The sequence below is a fragment of the Phaseolus vulgaris genome, chromosome 8 (genome assembly GCF_000499845.2).
Source record: "Phaseolus vulgaris cultivar G19833 chromosome 8, P. vulgaris v2.0, whole genome shotgun sequence".
Taxonomy (NCBI): domain Eukaryota; kingdom Viridiplantae; phylum Streptophyta; class Magnoliopsida; order Fabales; family Fabaceae; genus Phaseolus; species Phaseolus vulgaris.
Window position 1 is genome coordinate 48,864,526 of NC_023752.2, and position 14,083 is coordinate 48,878,608.

At 34.6% G+C, this 14,083-nt stretch overlaps 1 protein-coding gene across 5 annotated transcripts; it reads right to left on the reverse strand.

Annotated features, from left to right (window-relative positions):
• Nucleotides 1-986: 986 nt before the first annotated feature.
• On the reverse strand, nt 987-11,264 carry LOC137826562 (synaptonemal complex protein 1-like). Of its 5 annotated transcripts, none has more exons than XM_068632567.1 (19): nt 10,997-11,264; nt 10,820-10,869; nt 10,475-10,682; nt 10,259-10,384; nt 10,063-10,161; nt 7,024-7,700; nt 6,693-6,941; nt 6,481-6,609; nt 6,327-6,395; nt 6,143-6,253; nt 5,467-5,574; nt 5,281-5,391; nt 5,119-5,205; nt 4,164-4,232; nt 3,943-4,050; nt 3,686-3,772; nt 3,498-3,557; nt 2,049-2,112; nt 987-1,210 (listed from the first exon to the last, which is right to left on the reverse strand). In XM_068632567.1, exons 1-19 carry the CDS (start codon nt 11,148-11,150, stop codon nt 1,164-1,166), a joined length of 2,613 nt encoding a protein of 870 aa, XP_068488668.1. In that variant the 5' UTR covers nt 11,151-11,264; the 3' UTR covers nt 987-1,163. The 5 variants fall into 5 exon arrangements, with proteins under 5 accessions (XP_068488668.1, XP_068488670.1, XP_068488667.1 ...); XM_068632569.1 differs by having other exon boundaries at nt 2,049-2,152; XM_068632566.1 differs by having other exon boundaries at nt 3,686-3,775.
• Nucleotides 11,265-14,083: the final 2,819 nt, after the last annotated feature.

Below are 14,083 nucleotides of genomic sequence, written 5' to 3' on the forward strand. Positions count from 1 at the left end.
GTTATTTTACAATTTCATGAAATTAATTGGTAATAACGTGAGACAAGTCAACATTTACGAATGTTATTTTACATCGATGATAAATATAAATTAAATTGTGTCTATATAGTAATTTTGTTTTACTTTTGATTTTTTTTTTTTATCAGCAAATAATTAAATAAAATTAAAAGGGACACTTCAGGGGTGTCCCAACCCTTATACAATTCGACTCAGAACACACACATTACATAGAGAGACATCCTACACCCCCATTCCACTATAAGCAACCTCCAGCACGTAGCCAGAGGGGCCACCTGCATAAGGGCTGGTATGCATAGCAAGCAATGAACCAGCCATCCAACTAACCCAACAAACCAGAATTACACATAAACCATTATTGCAATAGTTCCATTCACCATACTAAAGAGCAGTGTTGGCAATATCAGCGAAACCACCCAGTACTACAAACTGCCTCCATCCACACACCGTCCAAAGATGGCCCAGCGAAAGCGCATGTCCAGTTTCAACCCAGTATCTCATTCCCCCCAACTCTCCTCCCAGCATTGTTTTACTTTTGATGTGTTTATATTCTCATCTAATTAGAAATCAACAATGTTACTCTATACAATAATCTATGAGGAAATGATGGTACATAATTCTTTAAACTATCATTGTATTTTTATTAAGTTGTTTTTTATCTCTAAATTCTTTGAAGTTTAGATTAAACTAGAAAGATGTTAAAGTCTGAGAAGTTTACTTGATCTGTTACAATTTTCACTTTATTAATTGACATTCTAACATCTTTCACTTTAGCTCAAACTTTAATAAGTTGGAAAAAAGAGTTTAAAAGATAAATAAATAAAAAAGCATAGTTGTAGAAAAGATAAGAAGTGGCTGAAAAACCCTAAATGGGTAAAAAAACTCAATTACCCAGTAAACTCCTTATTGCCGAACAGAATGTCATCCTCTCTCTTTTTTCACGTAAAAAAAATAATATTTACAACCCCTGCCAGTGCAATACAGTCATGTTCCATATCATGAAAATGTTCTTGAAGTGACGTTTTTCATTTCCAATTACAAAACCATCTACAGGCCTTTTCAATACAGACCGAAGGTATATACAGCAAACCAGCAAACAGCTATAATTCTTTGAATTAACAAATTACATGGGAAACTAAATCTTGTCAAATAACTTGTGTTGACCAGCTATCTATTATTCTATCATCGGCAGCTGTAGATTCAAACCAGCAGAAATAACCGGTAAGACATCAGATCTGTCAACCTCAACAATACTAAGAAACTATGATAGCATTGCTAAATTTCAACCCATCTTGTCTATTTTTCAGGTTCAATAAAATTGTATCTTCATCTATAACTTATATGGCACAATGGCATTTAAGAAAATAGCAGTCCATGCCCAACTGAAAATCATAACGCAATCATCAAGTAAACAGGGACGGTCACTGAAGAACACTATATTTGTATGAACCAAAAGAAAGCCTAGTATCTTAATGCATTAGCTAATTTTCCGGAAATCGACATTTCAGGAAGATGTGATTTGCATAATGTAACACAAATATGCAGTTGCTCCTAGAACATCAGTCTTATAAAAAATTTCTTGTTCATCAATGACTAATTCATCGTGTGGTTATTCAACATCATAGGACATAGAATGCACATGTTTCCGCAGATATACTGCCATCAAATATCCAATATCGTTCTAGGTTTCTGGGAGACGGAAAGTGTAACAGATAAAGAACAAAAGGGACCCAACCAAGTAACAATGGGTTGTTATTACTCGAATTCAAGGAGGTATTTATTCCCTGGCAGAGGCTATAGCTGAGTCTGAGACAACAAATTATAAAAATTTCAGAAACAGTTTTTAGTAAGCAATAGCAAGGACTCTATCTTAAATTTATCTATGTAAAAGCACCGCATCACCGAGACAGAATTAGGAAGATCCGAAAAGGCTTCAGTACTTCTTTCATAGCTTTTAGTAGGAGGAAGCATCATATTTTCAAAGGAAATAAAATTAGGATTCCAGTAAGTCAGTAACTGATTGTAAATACCTCTAATCAAATGCATAGGGATCATCTGCATAAGGATTAAGAGACCCTTCTGAAAACAAATCACCTATATTTGAAGGATTAGTATGTCCTACTCCTTTGATACTCTGCATTAATGAAATGTTAAAGGAAAAATCATAGAGTATTACTATAGCACACCAGGAAAGAGCACATACCACATGCAAAAACTTGTCCCCACAAACAATTGTACAAGGATTATTATCCCATCAGTTTGTCTTATATTCTTTTAGAAACAAAAGGGGAAAAATAATCTTTCAGCACAAACCCTTCCTCGCTTTTAATTATACTATATCAGTAGAATTTGATGAAATAACTCAATAAATAGCAAAAGATTCTTACATAACCAATTACAAATCTAGCAATTTACTGAGAAAAGATAAATAGTTTCAACATTAGGTAATCACCACGGAAAGCACTCAATTAAATAATAGTAACTAGATTATAAAAAAAATCTTTAAAGTAATAAGATCATATTAGCTCCTACCATTATCATTTCTGGTATCATAAGGATAGTGTAATAATGAAGATTAAGTGCATTTATGAATGGGGTTTTGCAAAAGCTAATTGAGGTTAAAATTGAGTTTGAAATAACCTGATTTTTGTTTGGATAACAACGTGCATTAGAAGACCGATTTTTGCAAAGAATATTGTTTAAGTACTTTCACTAAAAATTGATTTTGAATATGTAATTACCAAAATGGATTTAAAAGTTCACGTATATATTCAAATATAATTAGCTACTTTGACATATACATTAAAATATTTAACTTTTACCGTAGTATTTTCTCACTTCATGTTAATTATTAAAATTAAACATAAAATATATTCATAATATTTTAAAAAACTAAATTAATAAGTTATCAGCAAAGAGATTTTTTTCAGCCACTCCAAGAAATGCATCTCCACAAGCTACCTAGAGAATTTTTTAACCACGCCAACAAAAAGTGAAGGACGAAAAGATAAGGGATATGTAGATATCACTTCCTCCGCATAAAATAATTTTTGGCTAGAAATCCGAGGTCAAAACATAAAAGAAAGGTTTAAAAGATACTACAGCAAGAATATGACCATCCAGGAGAGGGAGCCAAGAAGAGACGCAACACGCACAAAGTAGATAAGGAGGGAAAATTACAGAAAATGCAACCATCGTTAAGGTAAATATGACTCTGGATGAAACTAGAACAGCCTACCTGTTGCTTCAACCCTTTCAACCCTAACATGGTTTTTATCAAGTGATGAAATATTACAAATTTGGATCAACACGCTTTCTATAAAAGGAAGGTGATTCACCATGAGCTTACCACAAAATCAAACATGTAATAAAATGTTGAAGTTTGATAACTTTGCTCCTTTATATTTTAAAGAAATAATGCGAAGTACAAACTATGCATGACATTCAAGTAAAAAAGAAGTTTTATCTGAGTTGGTTACCTTAACAACACTTCGAGGAGTATTTACTTTTGGTGTATTTATCTTTCGATTTCTAGAATCCTGACAATAACAAGAGATTCCATATTAACAGAGATGTAAGAAATCTACACACATTGATGCGTGTAATCATATTCACAGACACACGACTATATATGGTTAATAGAATTTAGAGGAAAATAAATACATGCCTCAAACATGACAGTACTTCTTGTTTTTCTTTTCTTTGTGATTTTTCTTCCATTAGAAGTCTCAACTTCATATTCATGGCGAGTTACCTGCTATAATTCAGTTAAGTAGCCAAGGTAATTGCCACATATCATAAGTTATTTACTTCTACTATCTTTCCAGGTCACGAATTAAGATCCCTGAAATACTAATCGTTTGCTATGTAATTGCTGCAATATAAGCCTCCTCTTGGCCGTTAATTCATAGTAAAGAAAGTCACCTTTCTATGACTCTTAGGAATATTCACTGCACTTCCTGTTTTAATGTTGTCCACTTTTTTCAACAACTTTGGTACTGGTGTTTGTGCTGCTTCAAAGTAAGGAGAGTCCTGTGAAAAGAGAGGAAAGACCAAGAATATCAGGTGACTTGGTGAGAACATAACAATAACCTGTTATGAAGGAAGGAAAAAGTAAAATTTCTTTTCTAGAATTTCGTTCTTACTACGTCATGCTGCAGATTTCTTTTGCCACCACAAGAACTCCTTCTCTTAATTGATGAAATGGAGTAATCCTATCATGTAAAAAGAATTATTTTAATTTTTCAAATTCAACTGAAATTAATTATAAAGGTTGATTACATTCACTAGGCTAATGTATTCTAACACTTATCTACCAGATTATCATCATATTCATACGTTCATGACATTTCACACGAATAGAATTGCTTAGGTATCTTAATCACTCGTAAACCACCTTTCAGGAGAACTTTTAAGAACATACGATATCAGAGTAAAAAGAAATTGCAATTGGAATACCCTTATACTCATGAAACCACTAAATAGTAAGTGTATTGATACTTTCTATAACGTTCATCTTTAAGAGAGTAAGGAGCTTGAAATGACTCATGATTTCAGTAAAATATACCAAATCACAACCAAACCAATGTCTATAATTTAAAAGCATCCACACATTATTTCTGCTCCAACTACATGAAGCCTCTGTCTTCCCTTCCCTTTGTGAAGAGCAAAATCGTCATTAAAATGTTTTCTAACTTCAATTTTAAAACAGCTATCCTACATGGAACTGTGCCAATTAAATCTATCTAAAAGCATGTCAGTAAGAGTCGTTACAAATTAGTTATGCTTTCCGTAACAAGATTATGCCTATTTCATAAGTGATAATATTACCACGAAGAAAATGCATGTGAACCAGTGGGTGTTTATTTGCATCAACCTGCGGTGTATTTAGGTTCACAATTCATATGCTTGGGTTGAAAGAATATTAAAGAAGAAATTTTAGGTTAAAATGTTATACGAGCAATGTCCTCTCACTTCCCCAATTATGCTTACCAAAGGATAAATCTAATGTCAAACCAAAGGCATCCAAAACTTGAAAACTAACAAATATGACATCTATTTGGCAGCGACACAGACAAAAAGACTGAATCATAAATCAACCTGTTTTGAATTCACTTCTTGGTCCTCTTTGGGTTTGTCACTCATCACTTTCCACTGCAACTGCAACAAAGCCCTTTGCCTGTCTTCCTACCATATACCCCAAAAAATATTAATTATAAAATTATGAGATGAAATAAATTTATTATATCAGGTATTCCATACTTTGGATTTTTGAAGATGCAACTCCTCTTCCAGCTTCCGACACTCATCTTCAAGTTCACACCTCAATGCTTTAATCTGAGCTTCATGATCATTCCTCATAAACATTGTTTTCTACATTAAAGTATCAATAGGTGAAGAATTTTGTATACAAATCTGATTTGTCAAACGTGTGTGGGTGTGTCGCACCTCTCTCAGTTCTTTTTCGGCCTGCAGTTGGGTACGCTGTAGCTGTACATCGTGTTCAGCTATGAGACTTAGTTGCCTCTTGTCATGCTCCTCCCGCATTTGAGTAACCTGTAAATTGAGCAGGAAATCAAGTGACCGGTTGCCTGGAATTTTTTCAACTTTAAATTAATCAAATTTCATAAAAAAGAAAAGTAATGATACAATTACATTCCCACAACTCACAAGAGGTACATACCCGTTTAAAGAAAGGTATAGGGCTGTAATAGTAAAAAACTAACCTACTTAGACCAATTTAAATTATCACTTGAAAAACTTTGATACTTTTGCTTAACAGATTTCATGTTACTATCATGGACCGATTATTTAAAAAGCAATGTTCAAGATACATGAATGATTTGTTTTTTTGAGTGAATATCCAAATTGGTCATCCATCCAAAGTTGTCCCATTACTCTTTGGAAGTAAAAAAAAAAGGTCCTTATGTTGTCACTTGAAAAGTTGTTAAATTATTATTTTACTCAGCAATAACTTTATTTTAAAAGTGGATTTTTAACTAATCAGATCATAAAGTAATTAAAAGTGTAACCAAAGGCAAATCAGACCACTTATAATCTCATCTAATAGAAAATGCTATGCCAGATTACTTCTAAGTAACCAATAACACTTTTCTATGCTTACCAGCACCGTGTGTTCCTCCTGAATGCGCATCAACTGCTGCTTTGATTCTTCGTTGCATTCTGCAAGTTTTTTATCACACCTTCCCTCAATTTCGGCAATAGTTTTGTCTGTCTGAAGGTTAAAATTGGTTAGAAACAAGTTAATGGAAATAAAATGTTACAGATGCCAGGATATCATATCAAACCTTGTCTTTTTCCATATTGACAATTTCCATCTTCTCCAATTCATACTTCCTCTTAATTTCATTGATAGCCTGTTCAGATAATGAAGATTTCATCTGAAGTTAGGGCACTATACGTCAAGAACCAATAGTAGCTAGCCAGCTATATGTACAAGACCTGATCATTTCTCTGAGATATTTCTTTCAAATGCCTTGATAGTTCTAACTGTTTATTCTCTACCATTTGATCATATTGCTTTCTAGCTTCTGAAAGTTTGCTTTCAACAGCATTCAATAATGATATGTTCTGCAAAGTCATCCAAAAAACTTAAATAATACACAAAAACCCGTTAGGAACAGGCAATTTGCACTATATGTTTGCTCCAAAACCTCTGTGATTTGATCTTCTAGCTTCTTTTCCTGTTCCTTATGCTGTAAAACACGCTGTTCCTTTTCCTCCAGGACACTATGAAGCTGGATTACTTCTTGATCAAGAGAATCGGCATGCTGCTCTAGTTTTATTCTCTCCTTTTGCAAAGTATCTATTTCCTCTGATTTCTTCAATATCTCTGCCTGCAGTCTTCCTGTGTTTTCTTTGCTTTCAGTCTCTAATGCTGAAACCTTCAGCAGCAAGTCTTGCTGCAAAGCATTAGATACCTCAATAAAGAACTCGACAGTGTATGTCAATAGGAAATTAATTAAAGCAGATTAACTTTCATACCACGTGGTTGTCTGATGATCTAGAACTTTCTAACAGACATTCAGCTTTCTCTTCTAATTTGGAAATTAATACCTCTGCTTCTTTCTTTTTTGAGATTAAAGTCTCAGTTTCTGACACCAAACTTTGAATTCTCTCAGCAGCTAATCGAGAGTCCTCCGTAAGTTGGGCTACAGTAGATTCTTGAACTTTCTGAAGTTCATCCACAGTTTTGCTTAACTCAAGATTTTTCATTTGAGTTGCATTCTTTTCTAATTCCAAGACCACAAATTTATTATTAAGCTCACTATACAGGTATTGAGCATGTTTTGAGAAAGTTTCTCTCTCCTTCTGAACCAACTGGAAGCAAGAAGCATAGAGTAAATTCATTTCATCAAACTTGCTCAAAAGATTCAGGCTTTCTTTGTCTAAATTTGACAAATGTGCAGCCAATGACTGAAGTGTTTCTTTAAGATTTTCAATTTCCTGAAGTGACATGTCATGCTTTTCTTCAAGCCCAGCATTCAACAATTGAAGATCACTCTTTTCCTTCTCCAATTTCTCTTGACTGGTTATGTGATGCATAATTTCATCTTCTTTAACTTTTAACTGAAGGTGAACATCTTCCAAATTTGAGTTCAAATTCTCTGTAGCCAATCTACTAGATGTTAACATTTCTTCTAAATTCCTTATCATATTATCTGCAAACAAAGTGAATTTCCATACAACAATTCAAATTAGTAGCAAGTTAAGATACAGGACATCTACTCTGTTGAGAATTATAAGGATTTAGCTAGGAAAAGAAAAAAAAGTGAGACCTAATAACCTGAAATTGCATGAATTTGATGTGATACTAAAGACAAATTACTAGCCCATGTATAAGGTGAGAATAAAGCTATTTAGTATCTCAAAGACAATCTTCCATGAAAAATCAAATAATGTTATGTTAAATATTATCAGTATCTTCTCAGTCAAACAGAAATAGAACTTACTTTAATATCTCTTTTAATCATTTTCGTTTGGAAAGCATAGGAAGGTTCTACCTTGACGGACTATCAAGATATATAATATAGAAGCTGTTGAGTAGACTTTGTGCATTAAGCAATTAGTTACTTGTGGCCAGTGGTAGATCCAGAGAAAGACAAAGGTAGGGGTAGAAAGTAAATAAACTTTGACCAATAATTATGGATGCAACACAAAATATGGTTAAGATACGACTTGGAGATAAAGAAATGACAAAGGTTAAAAATCATTGGACATGACTATAATGCAACATATAAAATTACACTAAAATTAACATAATATACGAATTGATTTCACAATAGACAATTCATATTTTAAAAAACAAGTATCAGTTATTGTAGACATGATAGTGACAAAAATGCATTTAAAATATTCAAAGCACTTGTATAGTGTCCAACATGAATATATATATATATATATATATGTATATATATATATGTATATGTATATATATATATATATGTATATGTATATATATATATATATGTATATGTATATATATATATGTATATGTATATATATATATGTATATATATATATGTATATGTATGTATCTAAACTTATCTGTCACTACCACAAGATTTCTATCCTGAAGTATTTACCCTTTTGAGCTCCTCATTATAATAATTACAATAGTGTGTTTTTTTTTTTTTGGATAAAATACACACATACAATCACACATTTAGCAAAAAATTTAAGAGGCAGCAACTGAGGCTCACACTCACCCCTTCCTACATCTGCCTATGCCCGTGGTTCACCCACAGTAAGAGCATGTATGGTTTTAAATCATTGTTATAATCATTTAAAGAGAGGTATTGTATGGCTTTTTCTGTCTCAAATATGTAATGATTTCGATTCTTCAACATCAATAAATGTGTTTCTGCATATAATAGTACACATTAAAAATCATTATTCTAGTATTTTTGTTAAAAATCTGTGCAATTATTACGAAGTGCGTTACTTTGTAATGATTTCCATTCTTCAACATCCATGAAATGTGTTACTTCATATAATAGTATACATTACAAATCATTATTATAGTATCTTTGTTCAAAATCTATGCAATTCTTACAAAGTGATTTAAAATTGACTCAACCTTACAAGCCAAATTGGCTTGTAAGGTAAGGATTCCCCCACTTATATACATCACTATTGAGTTACGTATATAAAATGATGAATGATCCTTTTAGTGGATTCAGGATAAGCTCGGATATTATCTTGCATAATTGTTTAGGTATAACCCAACTTAACAAAACTAGCTTATAAGATAAAGATTGTCTCACTTATGTAGTGTATCTTAGTACTATCTCTAGTCAATGTTGGACTTAAGTTTTTCTCAATAGCAATAGACAGGAAGCTGAAAGGTCCGGCTAATAATTGAATTAGTTGTTAAGTTTATAATATATATAAAAAAAAGGATATAGCAAGACAAACAGAATAGAAGTCTAGTCTTCCTTTTAGTACAAAAGTAGAAGTCTAGCCATAGATTTGATTTATACCTCTTAACTTATTACTAGCTCCAAGTGCAATTACCCTTACCTTAAATAAGCAAGGCCAAATGTTTCTTTATTCCCCTGACATACCGACACACCTTGGTTTGAAATGGTAGTCAAATGGAAGATTATTACAACTTCTGCCAATTCGTGTACTGATTACCAAAAGGTGGCAATGGAACCTTAGGTTAGCTACATAAGTGACAGTACCAATTCCAAGAAATCAAGAACATTGAAGACTGAGAGCTAAGTACAAGTACCAAATAAGATCATTAAGCACAAAACATGCAAACCAGGAAGACTAATTTATTGATACTTTGCAGTATGCAACTTTCCAATTTCAAATATGACCTAAACAGTACACAACAAACAAAAATAGATACATAAACTGAACTCATGACCATGGAGAACCAAAATACGTTTAGTAATGACCAACCTCATCTGAAATCGTTTCAATATAATTCATGAATCCTACATCCCAAGAGATATAACATTAAACATAGCCGATTATATTCTAAGCAATTGCAATTTGCAACATAATCCTCACCTTTCTCTTGTACAACATTGGCAACTCTGCAAAGATCATCTCTGTGAAATTTCTCTTTTTCTTCTGAAGCAAGTTTGAGCTTCTCTAGCTCGTTATCACCTATAATAGGGATAACCATATGTTACGGTAACAAATCGAACCAAGTTATGTTTCAATTCAATTTTTTTACGGAAGTTTTAAACTTAAAAGAACTTACGGGTTCTAATTGTTTCCTGTGCAGAATCTAGCTTCAAAGACAAACCATCCATTTGTTTATTCAAGCTATCAAGAGCTTCTGAACTTGCTGACAGTTTATTTTCCAATGTCTCCTTATCTTTTTCGGCTATATCAGCAAGATGAACCGATAGACTAATTAAAAGAAAAATCAAATGGAAAAAAAAATAGTAAACATAGGGAACTTGAATATTCATACCATCCTGAACTAGACCAGCCAACTTCTGTAAAGTCTCAGTAAGTTGATCACAGAAAGTCTTAGTAGAAGAGAACTTAGACTCCAATCCCTTCCACAGTTTCTCCTCTTCCTTCTGCTTGACCTTGAGCTTGGCATTTTCGTTTAAAGCATTCTGCAATTTTTCTTCCAATGTATTCATACACTCCTGCGACTTCTTAAGCTTAGCATTCTGCCGAGGAACAGCAATTAAGTAACAACATTTCAATAAAACATCGAATACGAAACCCTAACCATAATACACTTTAATTAACGTGCGCGCAATCTTCGCCTCACAGAAGCTCAATCACAAAGGAAGTATCATCATACCGCATTTTCAAGATCAGTCTTCACCGAAGCTTGCTCTTTCACCAATTTCTCTGCAAATGAAGAACTCGAAGATGCATGGCTACGTTACCATAAGAATTTCGGACATAATCTTCGTTCCCGAATAAGGAGGAAAATATATCAAAAATCACATAATTAAAGTGAAATTGCGTTCAAAACCTGCGGTGAGCTTCAGGTTTGCAAAACTTCCCGATGAAATGGAATCCACAGAAGGACGCGCAGATAATGGCTTTGAAGTTCCCGAAATGGAACCGTACAACGATTTGAATTGGTCCAGACTCTTGGAGATTGGGAATCCTAGCTTCTTCTGCATAGCGAAGATCGAAATGGAACCCTAGAAAATGTCAGTGAAGTGTTCGAGCGTTTCTCTTCTCTTCCACACTACGCTCTGCAAGTGACGTTCCAGTTGAGTGTGAAATTGAAATTTAGTTAGGCGCCATGGTGACGCAATATTTATACTCTCGCGTGAGCGGGGTTCGTACTCGTGTAGACCGTTAACTTCCTTTTAGACAGAAACTTCTTTTTTTTTTTACTATATTAAATTAAATATTTGTTATTCTTATAATTTGTTGAAAAAAACTACTTTGAGGAAAGGAGACTTTTTTTTAAAATATCAAAAGAGGATATTTTCCAAAAATGACACAAAAAAAATAGTTCTATTTAAAATACACAATTTCTTAATTTTAATTTAATGAAATCACGATTAAAAACTTTTACAATAAAATTGTGGTTAAAATATAGTTTTATTTTTGAAAAACTCATATTAGTGGAGGTATTTACGTGGAAGTATGGGAGAGTTTATTAGAGTTTTCTATGCGTTTCTTGACGTTCAGACTGTTTTGGTTGTTGAATTTCATGGAGTTATATATACTTTGGAGGAAGGTCAAAAGTTGAAACTTACTAATGTCTGGCTGGAATGTGACTCTGTCTTGGTTTGTGTTGCGTTTACTATTAAGACAAATGTTTCTTGGATGTTTCGTAATCGATGGAATATTTGTCTTGATTACTGTGGAAAAATCAGGTTTGGAGTTACTCACTAATTTAAGATTTATTCATAAAGAATCCTTTCATTAGTATAATAGGTTTCTATCTAGTCTGTTCTTAAATTCTTTATTAATAGGTATAGTTTATATATATATATATATATATCGTTTTTGTTAACATATGAGTTTTGGTCTAGTCCTTCCATATTTTTGTATTTTTTTCTTATTTTAATAATATTTTTCATATAAATGATTGTTGTTACTTTAGTTACGTAATGATACCTAATATAAAAACTTTTTATAAAAAAAAATAGATTTTAACATGTCCTAGAATGAAACATATCATGAAAAAGAAAAACCAAAGTTTACAACATAGGAACCATCTCATATAAAAAAAAACGCCTTATGAGAATGAGAAATATTGAAACATGTAATAAAAAAAGTCCAACCTAATACAAGAAAGGAGACACTAGATAATACCAAAAAAATAATAACTTATTATAAACATTCACATTTTCTCTACAGATATGAGAAACTTTGAAATTCATGTCACCATCCGTTAAGTGCGTTCATCTCCATTTTTGCTTTCATGCCAAACTCGTTTGCACATGTATTAACTAATCAAATATTAATGATCAAACTAAATTTTAAGAAAAAAGTTGTCACAATTTCTAAAACGAAAATACAGAGAATTCTTCCAAAATTCTGCGCAGATAAACCATTCCTTAGGTAACATTTAATGCATGACTGCAGATTCATTAGTAACAGTCATAGCATAATCACTTTCTATTTTCTCTGCACTTATCTCACTGCACCATCCTTCAAAACTACACTTGAACAAATTCATAGAGTCAAATACTTCAACATGTTTCCATATTTTCAATGTAAATATGGGTTGTGTTTTTAGCAGGTAGTACGTTGAAAATCATAAATAGAATATGTTCTCGAACTAGGTTGGGGACTGGGAGAACTATTGTCTTCGGATGTCACTCGGTCGGTCGTGTCTCACTTTCTCCTCCGGTCCTTCTTGCTGAACGACTCCTCAGGCTGGTGGGGTACCTGCAGATGGCACTCCCAGTGGGGTATCGTATTCGGCTGGTTAGAATACTGTAGATAATGACGTACCATCTTCCTTGGAATGCGTGATATTTATATTACCTTGATGGGCCCTTGCTGTTGGGCCGGATTAGGGGGTTGTTTAGCGATTAGGGTTGGATTAGGTCGTTCCCTAACCGTGGGTTGACCTTTGCTAATTGGGTCAACGGTTTGACTTGAGCACCTTATGTCGGTCGGCCACATATGACACGTGGTCGACCTCGTACCTTAAAGTATGGTCTTGACGCATGGGTTGACCGGGTCAATAGACCGGTCGGTCATCCCGGTACAGTTGCCTCCCAGGCTCGAGAGATGGTACAGCCGAAGAGTCTGAAGAATGGGTCTCGGACGGATTGTGTAATGATGAGTGAAGTGATGTTTGGGGGCGTCTGAGAGATTTACGTGACGCGCATTAATGAGGGGTTTTTCTGGGTGCCAAGCGATGCGAACCGTTGGATCAAGCGAATCCAACGGTTGAGGTTCTTGCGACGTTTGGGATTCCGAGGTCCTCCCGGGCTATAAATAGAGGCTGGGAATAGTGGTGTTTCACGCGTTATCTTCGTTTGAGCTCCGACACCTCGAATTAATCCGACCGCTCTTTGTTGCTTTCCTCGTTCGTCTCAAGGTTAGTCATGTCTGCTCTTGCCGAGTCTCCCCCTGCTTGTTCGTCTTCTTCTTCGTCTTCTTCCTCTTCTTCTTCTTCCTCGGGACAGGCCTCCCCGGTCGGGGACGTGGAGAGGGTCCCTTCTCCAGGGTTGGTAAGGGAAGACGCTGGAAACGCGTTGGACCGTTCGGCCCCTTTTGAGGGGCCGCGACCCCATGTGGGGCCGGCTTGGGTAGATCCCCGAGTGTGTGAGGTGTCGTCCTCTTTTCTTACCGATGCCTCTGTCGCCGAGTTCTTGGATGAGGTTCCCGTTTTGAAGGCTTCGGTCGAGGAATCTCTGTTGGCGTTCGGCCCCTGTTCTTTGGGGGACCGTGTGTACAGGGAGCGGTCATCTACCGAGCCCCCCTTTTTCTTTATGTATAGTTGTCTTTTTGCGGACCTGCATGTGTCCCTTCCCTTCGACGCCTTCACGGCCGGGGTTTTGAAGGAGCTGAATGTGGCTCCGACTCAGCTTCATCCCAACTCGTGGGCGTCCATGCAAGCGTTTCGCATCGTTTGCCGGAC